This window comes from Cucurbita pepo, chromosome 11 (genome assembly GCF_057944985.1).
Source record: "Cucurbita pepo subsp. pepo isolate OVF chromosome 11, ASM5794498v1, whole genome shotgun sequence".
Taxonomy (NCBI): Eukaryota; Viridiplantae; Streptophyta; class Magnoliopsida; order Cucurbitales; family Cucurbitaceae; genus Cucurbita; species Cucurbita pepo.
In genome coordinates, this window is record NC_141808.1 from 8506520 (window position 1) to 8521367 (window position 14848).

Consider the following 14848-nt stretch of genomic DNA (forward strand, 5'->3'; position numbering starts at 1 on the left):
TCTCTTTCCAACGTTCCTTACATATTAACTAACATTTTGCTGGTCAAGAAAAACACATTAGTTTGATTAAAAAAAAAAAAAAAAAAAAAAAAAAAAAAAAACTCAACAAAAGATCAATTGAGTAACTACTAAATTTATGTAATATATATTATTACAATTAGTAGAACAAAAATATATTTATCCATATAATAATTAAAAAAGATTTTAAAGTAATATTCTTGTCAATTTATCTCAAATTTTATATTATTTTACTTTTTTTATTCTTTTTTACTTTGAATTTATTAAATTTTGTTGAAAAAGTAATTTATGAAAAAACAATACTATGTGAATAAGTGTGACTTCTGAGTAAATTATGGGTACATGAATCACCTAAGATCACATCCTTATAAGAGCGACCGTGAGGATAAGATGACTAAGATATGTTTAAAAGACTTGAAAGTCACTACCTTTACAACCAAGGAGCAGCTTTCTTTATGGTAGCTCAATCATAGGACCACATGGTTAAGCATGCTTTACTTGGAGCAATTATATGTTGGGAGACCTTTTAGAAATTTTCCTAGGATGCATGTGAATGAGGACAAAGTGATAACTATCTAAAAGTAGAGTCATATCAAGTCTTTTTGGAGTTAATATTGCACTCTTATTCACCATTTTCTCATTTATAACCACATTTATTCTACTTTGTGAGCATGAAATCGTTTATTGCGGTCCAACGTGAAAAAAATATGATTTGGCATAAATCGATCTTAATTGTATATTTAATTGAGTTATGTGGTAAAATTTCAGACATTTATGCTAAACCATGTGGGAGTAGCGAATTTGGAAACAAATGGGGGATGACATGGAAATGCTAAATTCACGTTAGCAGTCCAAGTGGGTCATTGACTACCCAATGAGGAACATCCTATGTGTACTACTTATTTCTTTTCAACCCTAAAGGGGAACCCATGCTCAATATAAGAGGAAAAAGAAGACCAAGAGAAAAAGAGCCACATTTTGGGGAGAAAATCGAATTACACAGCAGCAGCTTGTGCTGCAGTGAACTTCTGTGAAACCAGAGAAGAAGAAGAAAACCCTAATCCAGCAGCTGTTGACAGCAGAAGGAAAAGGAGACCAACAAGGATTGATTAGGGCAAAGAGGTGGACGTGAGAGCTCAAGAGAAGGGAACTTTCATTGACGAACGACAACAAACCGGGATAACTCTCTATTTCCTTATTATCTTTCCTTATTCCATCAATTTTACATGATGATGATGCGGATTTCTTCGTTTAATTCAGTTTGTATGGAAAGCTAAACTTAATAGGGGAGGCAAGAGAGTTTTATATAGTTTAACTATGTTGACGATATGATTTTAGTTTATTAAAGAGTTGTTGTTAAAGATTTACATGTATGTTTAATTAGCTACTTTACATACATAGTTGTTCTCTTATTCGGGAGAAGAGAGGGAGCAATGAAATCCTCTTTAATACTCTAGTTCCGTAGCAAGGAGACTTGAAGGGTAATAGAAGGGTTAGGAATAATTCTTCTCCTAGAGCCTTGTTAATAGAAATTACAACGATTATGGAAATAATCACCATTCATGACCCTCGGAAGTGGGCTTGAGAATCTATTAAAAGGAACTAAAATCTACCACAAAACTCAACAACTTATCTATTTAATCTCTCTTAGCCGAACCTTCCTCATTATAGTTGATTTTCTCATCATTTTCTGTTTTTCGACAGCAGCGACACTTTGTTTTAGTTTTGTTTAAATAGTTAAAATCTCCAACACCCATTTGAATGTTACCCAAAAACTCACTTAGTTTCCAGCGATAAAATTAACCAAAAAGATAGGTTCCCTGTGGAATCGATAATTTACTTATTACTTGCTACTTGTGATAGTGTATACTTGCACTTATTCTTGTGAATTTTACATCATTTTATTATATACATCCACAAGCAATCAAGTTTTTGGCGCCGTTGCCGGAGAACCTAATTTGGTTATTTTACTTGTTGTAGATTTTTGTGAGCGGGAGCCAACAAGAAGTCATAGTAAGCTGAGTGTTCCTACTGCTGTATTTACTGCTGAAGAATTGAGTTTACTGCTGCAAAATTCTGTGTATGAACCCACCTACAGGTTTGGAATTTATTTTGGATCCTGAAATAGAGAGAATATTTAGACGAAGGTTGAGGGAGAAAAAGGAAATGACAAAACAGAATATACAGCAAATGGCCCAACTAAATCGGGAGTTTGAAAATCCAGTGATGATGGCTAATCAAGAGAGAATTACTGCCAATGCCATTCATTTAGCAGATGACAGAGAAAGAGCGATCCTAGCATATGCACACCCAGCTTTGGAAGAGCTAAATCTGTGCATCATTATACCCGAAATACAAGCAACCACGTTTGAGCTAAAACCTGTGATGTTTCAAATGCTGCAAACCATTGGGCAATTTCATGGACTACCGTGAAGATCCTCACCTACACCTAAAGTCATTTTTGGTAGTTAGTGACTCATTTCGATTTCAAGGAGTGGATAAAGATGTGATTAGACTGAGCTTATTCCCATATTAATTGAGGGATGGTGCTAAATCATGGTTGAATACCTTAGCACCGGGAACAATTGATTCGTGGAATAGTCTAGAAGAGAAATTTTTTATCAAGTATTTCCCACCCACGAGAAATGCACGGTTCAGAAATGAGATTGTTGCTTTTCAATAGTTTGAAGATGAGACACTAAGTGAAGCTTAGGAGAGATTTAAGGAGATGCTTAGAAAGTGTCCTCACCATGGACTACCTCATTGTATACAAATGGAGACTTTCTACAATGGATTAAATATTGCTACTAAACAAGTAGTTGATGCTTCCGCCAATGGAGCTATTTTGTCAAAGACATACAATGAAGCATATGAGATTTTAGAGAGAATAGCATCCAACAATTGTCAATGGGCCGATGTGAGAAGCAACCCAGGAAGGAAGACTCAAGGAGTACTTGAAGTTGATGCTTTGTCCTCTATCAATGCTCAACTAGCTTCGGTGACTAATATTTTACAAAATCTAGCGTTGGGGCAAGACTCCATGATCAAAGCACCAGTCCATACAGCTGCTGTAATTAACCAGACAGCAGCCGAATCTTGTGTATGTTGTGGAGAGGAACACACCTTTGATCAATGTTCAAGCAATCTGACCTCAATTTTCTATGTCGGGAATCAAGTTAGTCAAGGCAACCCAAAAAATAACCCCTTCTCAAATACTTATAATCCGGGGTGGAGAAATCATCCAAATTTCTCATGGAAGGGACAAGGCTCGTACAACCAACAAATGCCCCTTAAAGCAAATTACCCTCCGGGTTTTGGATTACAAAATCAATTGACATATGGTTCTCAACAAGCCACCACCACCCAAGGGGAAGGAACTAGCCAAGCTCAACACATACTGGGAATATCGCTTTAGAGCCTAATAAAGGAATATATGGCTAAAAATGATGCTGCGATACAAAGTCAACAAGCATCATTGCGAAATTTGGAAGTTCAAGTTGGTCAATTAGCAAATGAGTTACGAAATAGACCTCTTAGTAAGCCTCTACTCCACCCGTTGTGAAGCCTCCTAAAACACAGACATCAGTCAGCAGTGGACAAGAAAGCAAAATATACACACCAACAACTCCTTTTCCACAAAGAATAAAAAAAAAGAAGGAAGAAGCCAACTTTGAGAAGTTCATGGACATATTTAAGGAAATTCACATAAATATACCATTAGTTGAAGCTTTGAAGCAAATGCCAAATTATGTGAAATTCTTGAAGGATGTGCTCACCAATAGAAGAAAGTTTGAAGAATTCAAGGTGGTACCATTGAATGAAGAGTGTAGTGCAATATTGAAAAACAAGATCCTGCTAAAGGAGAAAGACCCCGGTTCAATCACAATTCCAATATCAATAGGAGGGAAGAAGCTAGGTCGACCATTATGTGATTTGGTATCAAGCATTAATCTAATGCCGCTGTCTATTTACAAAAAGTTAAGTATTGGTGAAGCTAGACCAACTACAGTCACTCTTCAACTAGCAGATCGATCTTTCACTTATCCCGAAGGAAAGATTGAGAACATCTTAATTCAAGTTGACAAATTCATATTTCCCGCAAATTTTATCATTTTAGATGATGAAGCCTATCATGATGTTCCAATTATTTTAGGGAGACCATTTTTAAAGACCGAAAGAACATTAGTCGATGTTTACAAAGGAACCATCACATTAAGAATGGGTGACCAAAAAGTTGAATTTAACATCAATGACAGCATGAAATATCCAGCAGTGACAGAAGAATGCTCAGCAGTGTATGAATTGACAGAACAACCAGCGACCGAGGAATGGGATGATGGGGAAAGCGGGTAGGAAGAAGACAGCAGCTGAAATTACAGAATAGAACCGTTACCAGATTTAGGTGAATTTAGCACAGCTTTTGAGTCACTAGAATGTGAGGGAAGAAAGAATTCACCGATGAGACCATCTATTGAGGAAGCGCCGCAGCTGGACTTGAAACCACTACCACCTAACCTTAAGTATGCTTATTTAGGTGACAAGAAGACACTACCCATCATCATCTCAGCGACACTATCCTCGACTCAAGAGGATATGCTCCTAGAAACATTGAAGAAGCACGAGGGGGCGATAGGTTGGACATTGGCGGATATAAAAGGAATTAGCCCTTCACTATGCATGCACAAAATACAATTGAAGGAAGAAAAAGTTAAGTCCATTGAGCAACAAAGACGATTAAATCCCATGATGAAGGAGGTTGTTAGAAAGGAGATTCTCAAATGGCTAGATGCTGGAATAATTTATCCAATTGCAAACAGCAGCTGAGTCAGTCCTATTCAATGTGTTCCGAAGAAAGGAGGGATAACAGTAATGGCAAATGAGAACAATGAGTTGATCTCCACTAGAATAGTGAATGGATGGAGAATTTGCATGGATTATAGAAGGCTAAACAAAGCGACACGTAAGGATCATTTTCCTTTACCATTCATTGATCAAATGCTTGATAGGCTTGCTGGAAAGTCACATTATTGCTTCTTGGATGGTTATTCGGGATACAATCAAATTACAATCAGTCCAGAAGATCAAGAGAAAACTACATTCACATGCCCATATAGAATTTTTGCCTTTAGACGAATGCCCTTTGGACTATGTAATGCTCCAGCGACATTTCAACGTTGCATGATGGCCATTTTTATAGATATGGTAGAAACATTTATGAGATATTCATGGATGATATTTCGGTTTATGGAGAATCTTTTGAGACTTGTTTGTGCAATTTAGGGAAGGTTCTACAAAGATGTGAAGAGAAGAATCTTGTACTGAATTGGGATAAATGTCATTTTATGGTCAATGAGGGAATAGTGTTAGGCCACAAGATCTCAAGAAGAGGAATAGAAGTTGATAGAGCCAAGATAGAAGCTATTGAAAGATTGAATCCACCTACGTCAGTTAAAGGTATAAGAAGCTTTTTGGGCCATGCAGGGTTTTATAGGAGGTTTATTAAAGATTTCTCCAAGATTGCAAAACCATTGTGTAGTTTGTTGGAGTCAAATAGAAAATTCGTTTTTGACAAACAATGCATGACTGCCTTCCAAGCATTAAAGACAGCGCTGACCACAACTCCTATAATGTCAACACCCGATTGGAATTCACCATTTGAGTTGATGTGTGATGCTAGTGGCCATGCTGTGGGGGCAATGTTAGGACAGAAAAAGGGGAAGGTACTTCATCCTATCTATTATGCCAGCAAAACGTTGAATGAGGCTCAAGTGAATTATACAACAACTGAAAAAGAATTGTTGGTCGTAGTATTCGCTGTTGAAAAGTTCAGAGCTTATTTATTTGGAGCGAAGGTGAAAGTGTACACTGACCACGCAGCAATCAAGCACCTAATGATGAACCGAATGCCAAGCCAAGATTAATTAGATGGATTCTACTGTTACAAGAGTTCGAGATAGAAATCGTGGACACGAAAGGAGCTAATAACCATGTAGCAGATCACTTATCTAGAATGGAGAACATGGAAGAAAAGGTCAATAGCAAAGAAATTGATGATGCATTTCCGGATGAACAGCTGCTTGGGATAAACAGCAGTAGCAGCAGCTACAGCAGTAGCAGAATGACAGCAACTCCATGGTATGCAGACATAGCAAAATTTTTTGCTTGTGCCATCATACCCGAAGAGAAAAATTATCAACAAAGGAAGAGGTTTTCCATGAATCCAAAAGTTACATTTGGGATGAACCAAGGTTTGAATTAGGGCTTGGATGGAGTCACACATTAACCTAGTATTAGCATCTACTCCACCCGCTGGGGGTGTAGCTTCAGGTGCGACTTGGAGTGGTAGGGTAGGCTGGGGTGGAGGTTCTACTTGTTGTGGAGGCTCTACTGGTGGTGGAGGCTCAGCTTGCAGTGGAGCTAGAGGAGGTAGCTCAACTGGTGGTAAGACTGGGGGCGGTGTAACTGTTACTGACCCAGTCTCTGATCTTTCTTGAGGTGGGCCCTCTACTGCCACACCTCGTCCTACTTCTCTTCGACGGGGTCGCCCCCATCCTCGTCTTCCTCTTCCTCTTCCCCTTTCTCTTCCTCGTCCTCGTCCTCTAGGCATGGTTCTATAAACCAATATAAGGTTGCTTAAGTCTAAGGCCTTAATACTATGCATATACATAAATAACAATACACACACTATACAATACATCGTAACGCCAAAGAAGTAAACATTCATCATGCTAAACATCATATCATACCACCAACAAAATTACTCAGCATGCAACATATGACATCATACTCTTAAATACTAAATACGTGAAATATCACAACCATTTCAGTAATGTCCACATAAAAAAATGCATGCGAGTTTTAAAACGTTTCTCTTTTCTTATCTTATGCAAGGCGTACTTGACGGTGTCGGGGCATCGACATTTGGACCGTGGAGTGTGCCAAGCCTACATCGTAGGCTAGTCTATAGAATCTAAAACCTAGAGCTCTGATACCAACTGTAACGACCTTAAATTTCCACATATCTAGAGTCGCCACTAACGAATCATGCAAATCTCTAATGAAGAATAAAAATCTAAGAATGCTAATCTTTATTAGCGGAAAAATTTAAAACTTCAAAACATTGGAAAACATTGCCGGACTTACGTGTTTCAAACATCATGCTGGAGTTCAAAAAGATAAAAAAAAAACGATTACAAATTAAATAATATAAATGAATGAAATGCAAATGCCCTATCCTAACCAAGACTAGGAATTTTAAATATGCAACTATCCTATGCACGCGCCACAGTCTCTGATCACGACGCCACCGTTAACCATACATGGGAGTCTTGCCTTTACCTGAAAAACAATATGGCACACGGCCTGAGTATTTCGAAGAAATATTCAGTAAGTGACCCCACTATAGGGGTCATGCTATTGCAAACACATGCAATCATGAATTAGGGACCTATCTCTAATCATCTTAGGGGTGGCCTCCAGTCTCAGACAAATTGGATTTGTAGTACTTCCCTACACTCGACTCACACATACGAGTGTGAATCCCCAGGGCGCTCGCACACCCCCTGGACCCTCTGGTCCAGTTAATATATAGCGACGTCCGGAGGTCAGCGGAACCCCATAGTGTCATGCGCCTCATGAACACCCTCATCCGTGCGCATTTGCACCTATGCGCATTCACGCTCATCATAAGGTGCACGTCCGCACTCATCATCTCTAGGGGAAGTAGCCCTATGCTTATGAACATACAATATGCATGAGGTTCCTCTAAATCCATCGTAATGTCTCTTCTGACACAACCCTCTAGTCTCATCTCTTTGTTACTCTAGGTAACACATGCTCGTGGGTATTTATATTAATATCATATTAAAGCTCTTAGGGTTGTGTCCTATGTCGATCTAACGACATGATGCAATATGGCACTCATCATCATCTAGCATGCTCAATATGGAAACCATCATCATATTAAGGTAAACATCATGCAATCATCATACTCATCATATTGCCACAAAGTGCGTCAAACATATCAAGTACATCATTCATCAAAATATGTATATACTACACATATCATCAAGCATCGTAATCCACACATCATCATAACTCATACAATTTTTTAGCCTATCCTATAGTAAGGCCACTTACTTGGTTGGCCTTGGCCGAAGTACTCCCTAAATAGATAAACGTAAGTTCCCATTCCGTAAGAGCTGCTTCCTACGTCACTGGGGTTTGTTTTCTATCACACCGTTCACCACTTTCTGATAGTATTTCACAATTAATTTCCCTATAATTCAATAAATGTGAAATACGGCTCTAAAACAGCCTCGGATACCTTAATCGGGACGGAAAACAGATCTGGGAGGGTCGAAACAGTGGAAACCGGGTTGAAAAAAGATGAGCCGAGCCGAACAGCCGCTGGAGCCGCTAGAGCGTCGCTGGAGGGAGCCTGAGCTATTTACGCCGCACCGAGCCGAGCCGAGGGACTGCTAGCGCTGCTATGTGACACGTGGCAGCAGTAGAGCGAGCCACGTCGTGTGGTAGCGTCCGGTCAAAGCGCGGGTCGCAGTCTGGTTTAGGTCGTGGTCTGGGTCGCGGGCTGCGGAGGCTACTAGGCCAAGACTATCGTTGGGCCTCGGCTTATTGGGCTGGGCCAAAAGTTTTTTTTTTTGGGTTACAGGCCGGCTTGATTGGACCGATGGTCTGGTCTCGGGTTAGTTCAACTAAATCGTAGCTTCTGGGCTGATTTGAGGTTTGGGCCGCTGTAGTTGGGCTTGGCCGAAGGCAGAGGCCAAGGGAAAGAATGGGCTGACTCTCTCAGGTTTTTGGTTCAAGTTGACCCGAATCCGTGGACTGATGGTTTTAATATAACACATGCGGAAGCAATTTGGATCTTAGGCACTTTTAGAACATCAATTATAGTAAATAACTAGCATCTTCATAAGTATTAAAACTTAATGAGTTTAGATACTAACCTTTTGTAGTTCAAACTTCTTTTTCCTCACGAACCAGTTTCGAACCATCACTAGTGTCTTCTCCACTATTCTCCAGCCTTAGAACGGGATTGTGGAATCCGGTGAGTGACTAAACTTGGGAGGGATTTTGTACATGTGAAGAAAGTGTTTGTGAGAGGTTTTTTCTCAAGGATTTTCACCAAGAAGAAGAACACCATCCATGTACCATGATCACTCTATTTAAAGAGTCATGTTTGAGATTATGTGGCAAGCATGCATGTTTGAGTTAACCAAATTTTGACACTCAAAATTCAACTCAAACTTGTGGGGTTTATTTGGCAAGCATGCAAGTTTGGTTAAACCAATTTTTGACACCTCAAAATTCCACTACCATGGATTTTCAATTAAATGAAGTCAACATTTTGACTTTCTTCCTTTTAATTCAACAATTTATTTGAATAATGAATTTCAAATTAAAGTAACATTAAATGATTAATTAAACTATTTAATTAATTCAAATGCCAATCCCAATCAATTCCGACACATAATTGATTAAGATATTTAAATCTTATTTAAATATCTCAGATCCTCTCTTTTTGTTTAATGCGGTTAAATATATCGTATATATGTAGTGCATATTCCCTAATTTGAATTCGAACTCACTCGTCACACTATTCTATGGTTTAGTTCGATATGAGCTAGTAGAGGGACCTAATGGACCTATAGATCATGGGCTTCAACCATCCAAGATTAACGGGTTAAACTCATTAACCTTGTAAACCAACATTCGTTAACTACTAGGACACTCCACTATAGCCTAGTAGTTGCACTCCCCTCACTATAGATATATTTTTGAACATTTGATATAACCATATTTAATAAGTCGATCCTTCACAGGTTGTTCGTAACTAGAGCTGGGTCAATTTACCGTTTTACCCCTAAAGTTACTTCTTGTTTCTTATGTCTCACTGATCCTCTAATGAATAATTGATTTATGGTCCAACCAGTAAACCGAATCCCTCTCAAGCTAATGAGAGGGTGGGGCCCCTTGTTCAAGACCTGAAGTCAGTGTTTAAGGGAACTACCTCTCTTCTATCCTTGAAAGTGGGTAGGAGTGAATTCCATCTTGCACCCCACGTCCCCAGCCATTCACCCAGTCTTACCCCTGAAATGGGAGGCCTATTGAGTCGGTGAACTAGAGCCACTCTCACCCATGCAAATCTAAGGATAATTCCGAACAAACAGGAGTTCATGGTTAGCTCAGGATTAAAACCGAGTTACCTAGGTTATCGAATGAAAAGAAAAATCAGTCTCAACAGTAAACGACATTATAAAGTGAGAGTGGTTTTCTTCATGGTCCGATCTTATGCAATACTCAATGCATAGGACGCCCCCACTCACATGTCTCCACATGTACAATTTTGTGATCTCATTGTTTATATCATATACAAAAGTGGGCCGCATCCATAGTGTCCCCAGAATAAGGTACTCAGCCTTATCCTTATACTATAGATCATTTTGACTATATATACTTGAATTTGATTCACTCTTATGTCTCTACATATAGTTCAAGTAATCATACTATAGCCAGAGTGTTGTTAGTTTATTGGATTTAGATTAATGATCGTAAAGTTCACTTTATTCAATAACAATCTTTACTGAATAAACAACAATAATAACTTTATTGAAAATAGAATATGTTTTTGTTTACAAACTATGAGTTTTAGGACATAAAACCCAACAAACTCCCACTTGGACTAAAACTCTAGTGGGGTTTTATAACGTTGAGTAGAGAGAAATACAATAAACTAGGGTATCACATACTCATGCATTTTCTCTCACTGGCGCTAGATTACATAACTCGTAGTCCTAGACTCACTAGGTGCCCTTCAAACACTTTAGCTGTGAGGGGCTTTGTAAATGGATCAGCAATGTTGTGCTCTGAAGCTATCTGTGTGACGATCACATCTTCTCGTTGCACAATCTCCCTTATGAGATGATATTTGCGCTCAATATGTTTTCCTCGCTTATGGCTTCTTGGTTCTTTTGAATTTGCAACTGCTCCACTGTTATCACAATAAAGAGTGACAGGAAGATGCATATTTGGAACGACTTCCAAATCAGTTAAAAACTTCCTAAGCCATACAGATTCTTTCGCTGCTTCACAAGCAGCAACATACTCAGCCTCCATGGTGGAATCAGCAATGCAACCTTGCTTTATGCTTCTCCATATTATTGCTCCTCCATTCAGAGTGAAGACAGATCCTGATGTCGATTTCCTCGAATCTACATCGGTCTTAAAATCTAAGTCAGTGTACCCTGTAAGGATCAGATCCTTAGCACCGTAAATTAGCATATAGTCCCTCATTCTCCTAAGATACTTGTGAATATTCTTAACGGCAGTCCAATGAACATGTCCTGGATTGGACTGATATCTGCTGACAATTCCCACAGCATAGCATATGTCGGGTCGGGTACATAGCATGGCATACATCAGACTACCGACCGCTGATGCATAGGGAATGTGTCTCATATCCTCAACTTCTTGAGGTGTCTTAGGACTTTGTTCCTTCGACAAATAAACTCCATGCCTGAAAGGTAATAATTCTTTCTTGGAGTCCTGCATCTTATATCAAATCAACATTTTGTCGATGTACGATGCATGAGACAATGCTAGTGTATTGTTCTTGCGATTCTGAACAATTTGGATTCCAAGAACAAACTGAGCCTCTCCCAAATATTTCATTTGGAATTGTGTCGCTAGCCAATGCTTAATGTCAGTAAGAAATCCCACATCATTTTCAATGAGTAGGATATCGTCAACGTACAACACCAGGAAAGCTACTGTAGAGTTGACACTCCTTTTATAAACACAAGGTTCGTCAACATTCTGTTTAACCAACTTGATTAACAACTCTTGTTGTTTTTTTAGTAGCTTCTTTTGAAATCTCACTTAATACTAGTTTGCTACGAGGTTGATGATTTCTTACGTGGTCTTCCTCTAAGAATGTAGCGTTTGTTGATACAAACACTCTATTTTCTTGAGGGTCATAAAACAAACCACCTTTCGTCTCTTTGGGGTATCCTACGAATAGACATAATTTTGAACGACGTTCTAATTTCTTGGAGTTTTGCAACAACACATGTGCTGGACATCCCCAAATTCTGAAGTGACGTAAACTACCTTTACGCCATTTCCATAACTCATAATGTGTTTCTGAAACACTCTTAGTAGGAACCATGTTCAAAATGTATGTAGCAGTCTCCACTGCATATCCCCAAAACGAATCGGGTAATTGAGCGAAACTCATCATAGACCAAACCATGTCTAATAGAGTTCTATTTCTCCTTTCTGATATACCATTTTGTTGAGGCATACCAGGGGCTGAGAGTTGAGACCTTATTCCATGTTCTATCATATAGTTCTGAAATCTTAAGTCCATGTGCTCTCCTCCTCGATCTGATCGAAGTGTTTTAATAGTTTTACCTAATAGATTCTCAACCTCAGTCTTATACTCTCTGAATTTTTCAAGAGCTTCGAACTTGTGACGCATTAGGTAAAGATAGCCATACCTTGAATAATCATCAATAAAACTGATGAAATATTCATACCCTCCTCGTGCTTTGACATTCATTGGACCACAAAGATCTATGTGCACGAGTTCTAAGGTTTCTTTGGCTTTATAACCTTTTTTGGAAAATGATCGTTTAGTCATTTTACCCTCAAGACAAGACTCACATGTAGGTAAAGAGTTGTCTTCTAACTTATTTAGAAGTTCTCTTTTAACCAATCTCTCAATCCTATTGAGATTAATGTGGCCTAGTCTTAAGTGCCAAAGATAGGTATTAGGAGAAATCTTTTGTCGTTTATTTTGAGTTTCGCTCGGTTTTAACATATATAAGTTGTTTTCTAGTTTTGTAGAACAAATATGAATACCACTTTTGCAAATGAACACTTCATTGATTTTAAAAGATACTTTATACAATTGTTCTAATAAACAAGAGATAGATATTAGATTTCTTTTCATTTCAGTAACAAAAAGTACATAATCTAATATAATGAATCTATCTCCAAAAAACAACTTTAAATTTTCTACTGATCTTGCTAAGACAACCTCTCCTGTTCCAACCCTGAGTGTTATCTCGCTGTCCGCAAGCATTCTCGAGGAGCTAGTTTCCTGGTAAAAAGAACAAATATGATTAGTCGCCCCTTAATCTAGTATCCAAGTTGAGTTGTCATACTCTACTAAACATATTTCTACAACGAGTAAATCATATTTACCTTGTTGTGTCTTTTCGGCTTTCTTCTGTGCAAGGTATTTTGGGCAGTTTCTCTTTTAGTGCCCGTTTTCATTGCAATGGAAACATTTTCCTTTATCTGCTTTTTGAACCTTGTGTTTGCGGTTAGTAGGAATCTTATTTTTCCCTTTACCCTTCTTCTTCATCAAAACACTTTTAGAAGTTGAAGGTCCAAACTTATTTTTTGGAGGATGATCCTCGTTTTAATTTCTTGGAGATAGCAACATTTGCTTCTCCTGTTTGTCCCTTGTTCGTTAAGAGGGAATGATAAGTCTGTAGCTCATTGAGAAGAGCAGTCAAGTTATATTCTATTTTGTTCATTACCACATTGGTGTGGAATTGGAAGAAGCTCTTCGGAAGAGACATCATGATAAAACTGACTTGACTCTTCTCATCTATGACAGCTTCATTTTCTTCTACCACATTGAAATGGACCATCATGTCAAGGACATGTTCTCTAACTGAGGTCTCTTCTTTCATACGGCAGTTGTAAATGTATTTTATGGCTTCATGTCTAAGGGAGAAGGACGGTTGTCCAAACATCCCTTTTAGAGATTCCATAATCTCTTTTGCAGTACCCATAACATCATGTTTCTTAGCCAAAACATCAGATATGCTGGCTAGAATGTACACTCGGGCTTTGTCATTTGCTTTTATCCATCTGTCATATGCATCCCGAACTGTTTGGTTTGCATTTGAGCTGGGGTTTGGAGGACACTCCTCAGTTAAAACAAACTTTAAATCATCAATGACCAGTATTATATTTAGGTTTGATTTCCAAGTTGTGTAGTTGTCGCCGTTTAATTTCTCAGAAGCGAGTAATTGTACTATTGAGTTTGTCATGCTGTTATATAAAGAAAATTCTATTAGTGATTTGACTTAATCCTGTTTAATCCAACCAGTTTTAGCAAATGTAATAATGTACCCAAATCATTATTAATTTGCAACGATACTTTAGTGAGTTAGAGAAATTGCTACCGAGGGGCAGTCAATCACTCATTCACTAAACCAAGACATCTTGACTTAAACACTAATTCCAGAATAACTCTTGTTTCTATAGTGTTTTAGTTATCGTTATTTTGGTCAAGAATATACTAACTCTTAGTAATTCTTCGCAAGTGTGACCAACCAATTTCAGACCTCAAAGATCGGTCCCAACAACGCTATCGAATGAAAAAGCCAAAGTTGGGAATGGACCTAAGAAATCCTATCCATTTCTGGAGTTTGCGTTGTTTCGACTCCCATGTTACGACCCTCCGAATGGGTAGTTGCTCTAGGGCAACATGCAGGCGGAACATGTGAATCCCACGGTGCAACCTAGTGGTGGAGACCATAGGACGTGTTGACTTCCTTCTCCCACTTACTATAAATACTTTCTCTATTCACCTTGTTATTAACTCATGCAAATACCTTCCGAATGGAGGACGCTCCCAGGGCGACACGAGGCCGAGCATGAATCTCACGGTGTGAATTTTTCAGAGAGCGTGAAAAGGAAAATGATGTATTTCATATACCTTTTTCCTCCCACTAAGTATTTTAGACGGTTGGGTATACTCATTACTTAGGTATATTCTTGCTAATTAAAT

The 14848-nt window shown here is 38.5% G+C and overlaps 1 protein-coding gene and 1 non-coding gene across 2 annotated transcripts; one reads left to right on the forward strand and one right to left on the reverse strand.

Moving 5' to 3' along the window:
• Window positions 1-2669: 2669 nt before the first annotated feature.
• LOC147790225 (small nucleolar RNA R71) lies at window positions 2670-2775 on the reverse strand. Its single transcript, XR_015423025.1, has one exon. It is a non-coding gene; the product is annotated as a small nucleolar RNA R71 (small nucleolar RNA).
• A 924-nt stretch (window positions 2776-3699) lies between these two features.
• On the forward strand, window positions 3700-4371 carry LOC147790226 (uncharacterized). The gene has a single exon (XM_087128639.1). It carries the CDS (start codon window positions 3700-3702, stop codon window positions 4369-4371), a length of 672 nt encoding a protein of 223 aa, XP_086984765.1.
• The last annotated feature ends 10477 nt before the right edge of the window (window positions 4372-14848 follow it).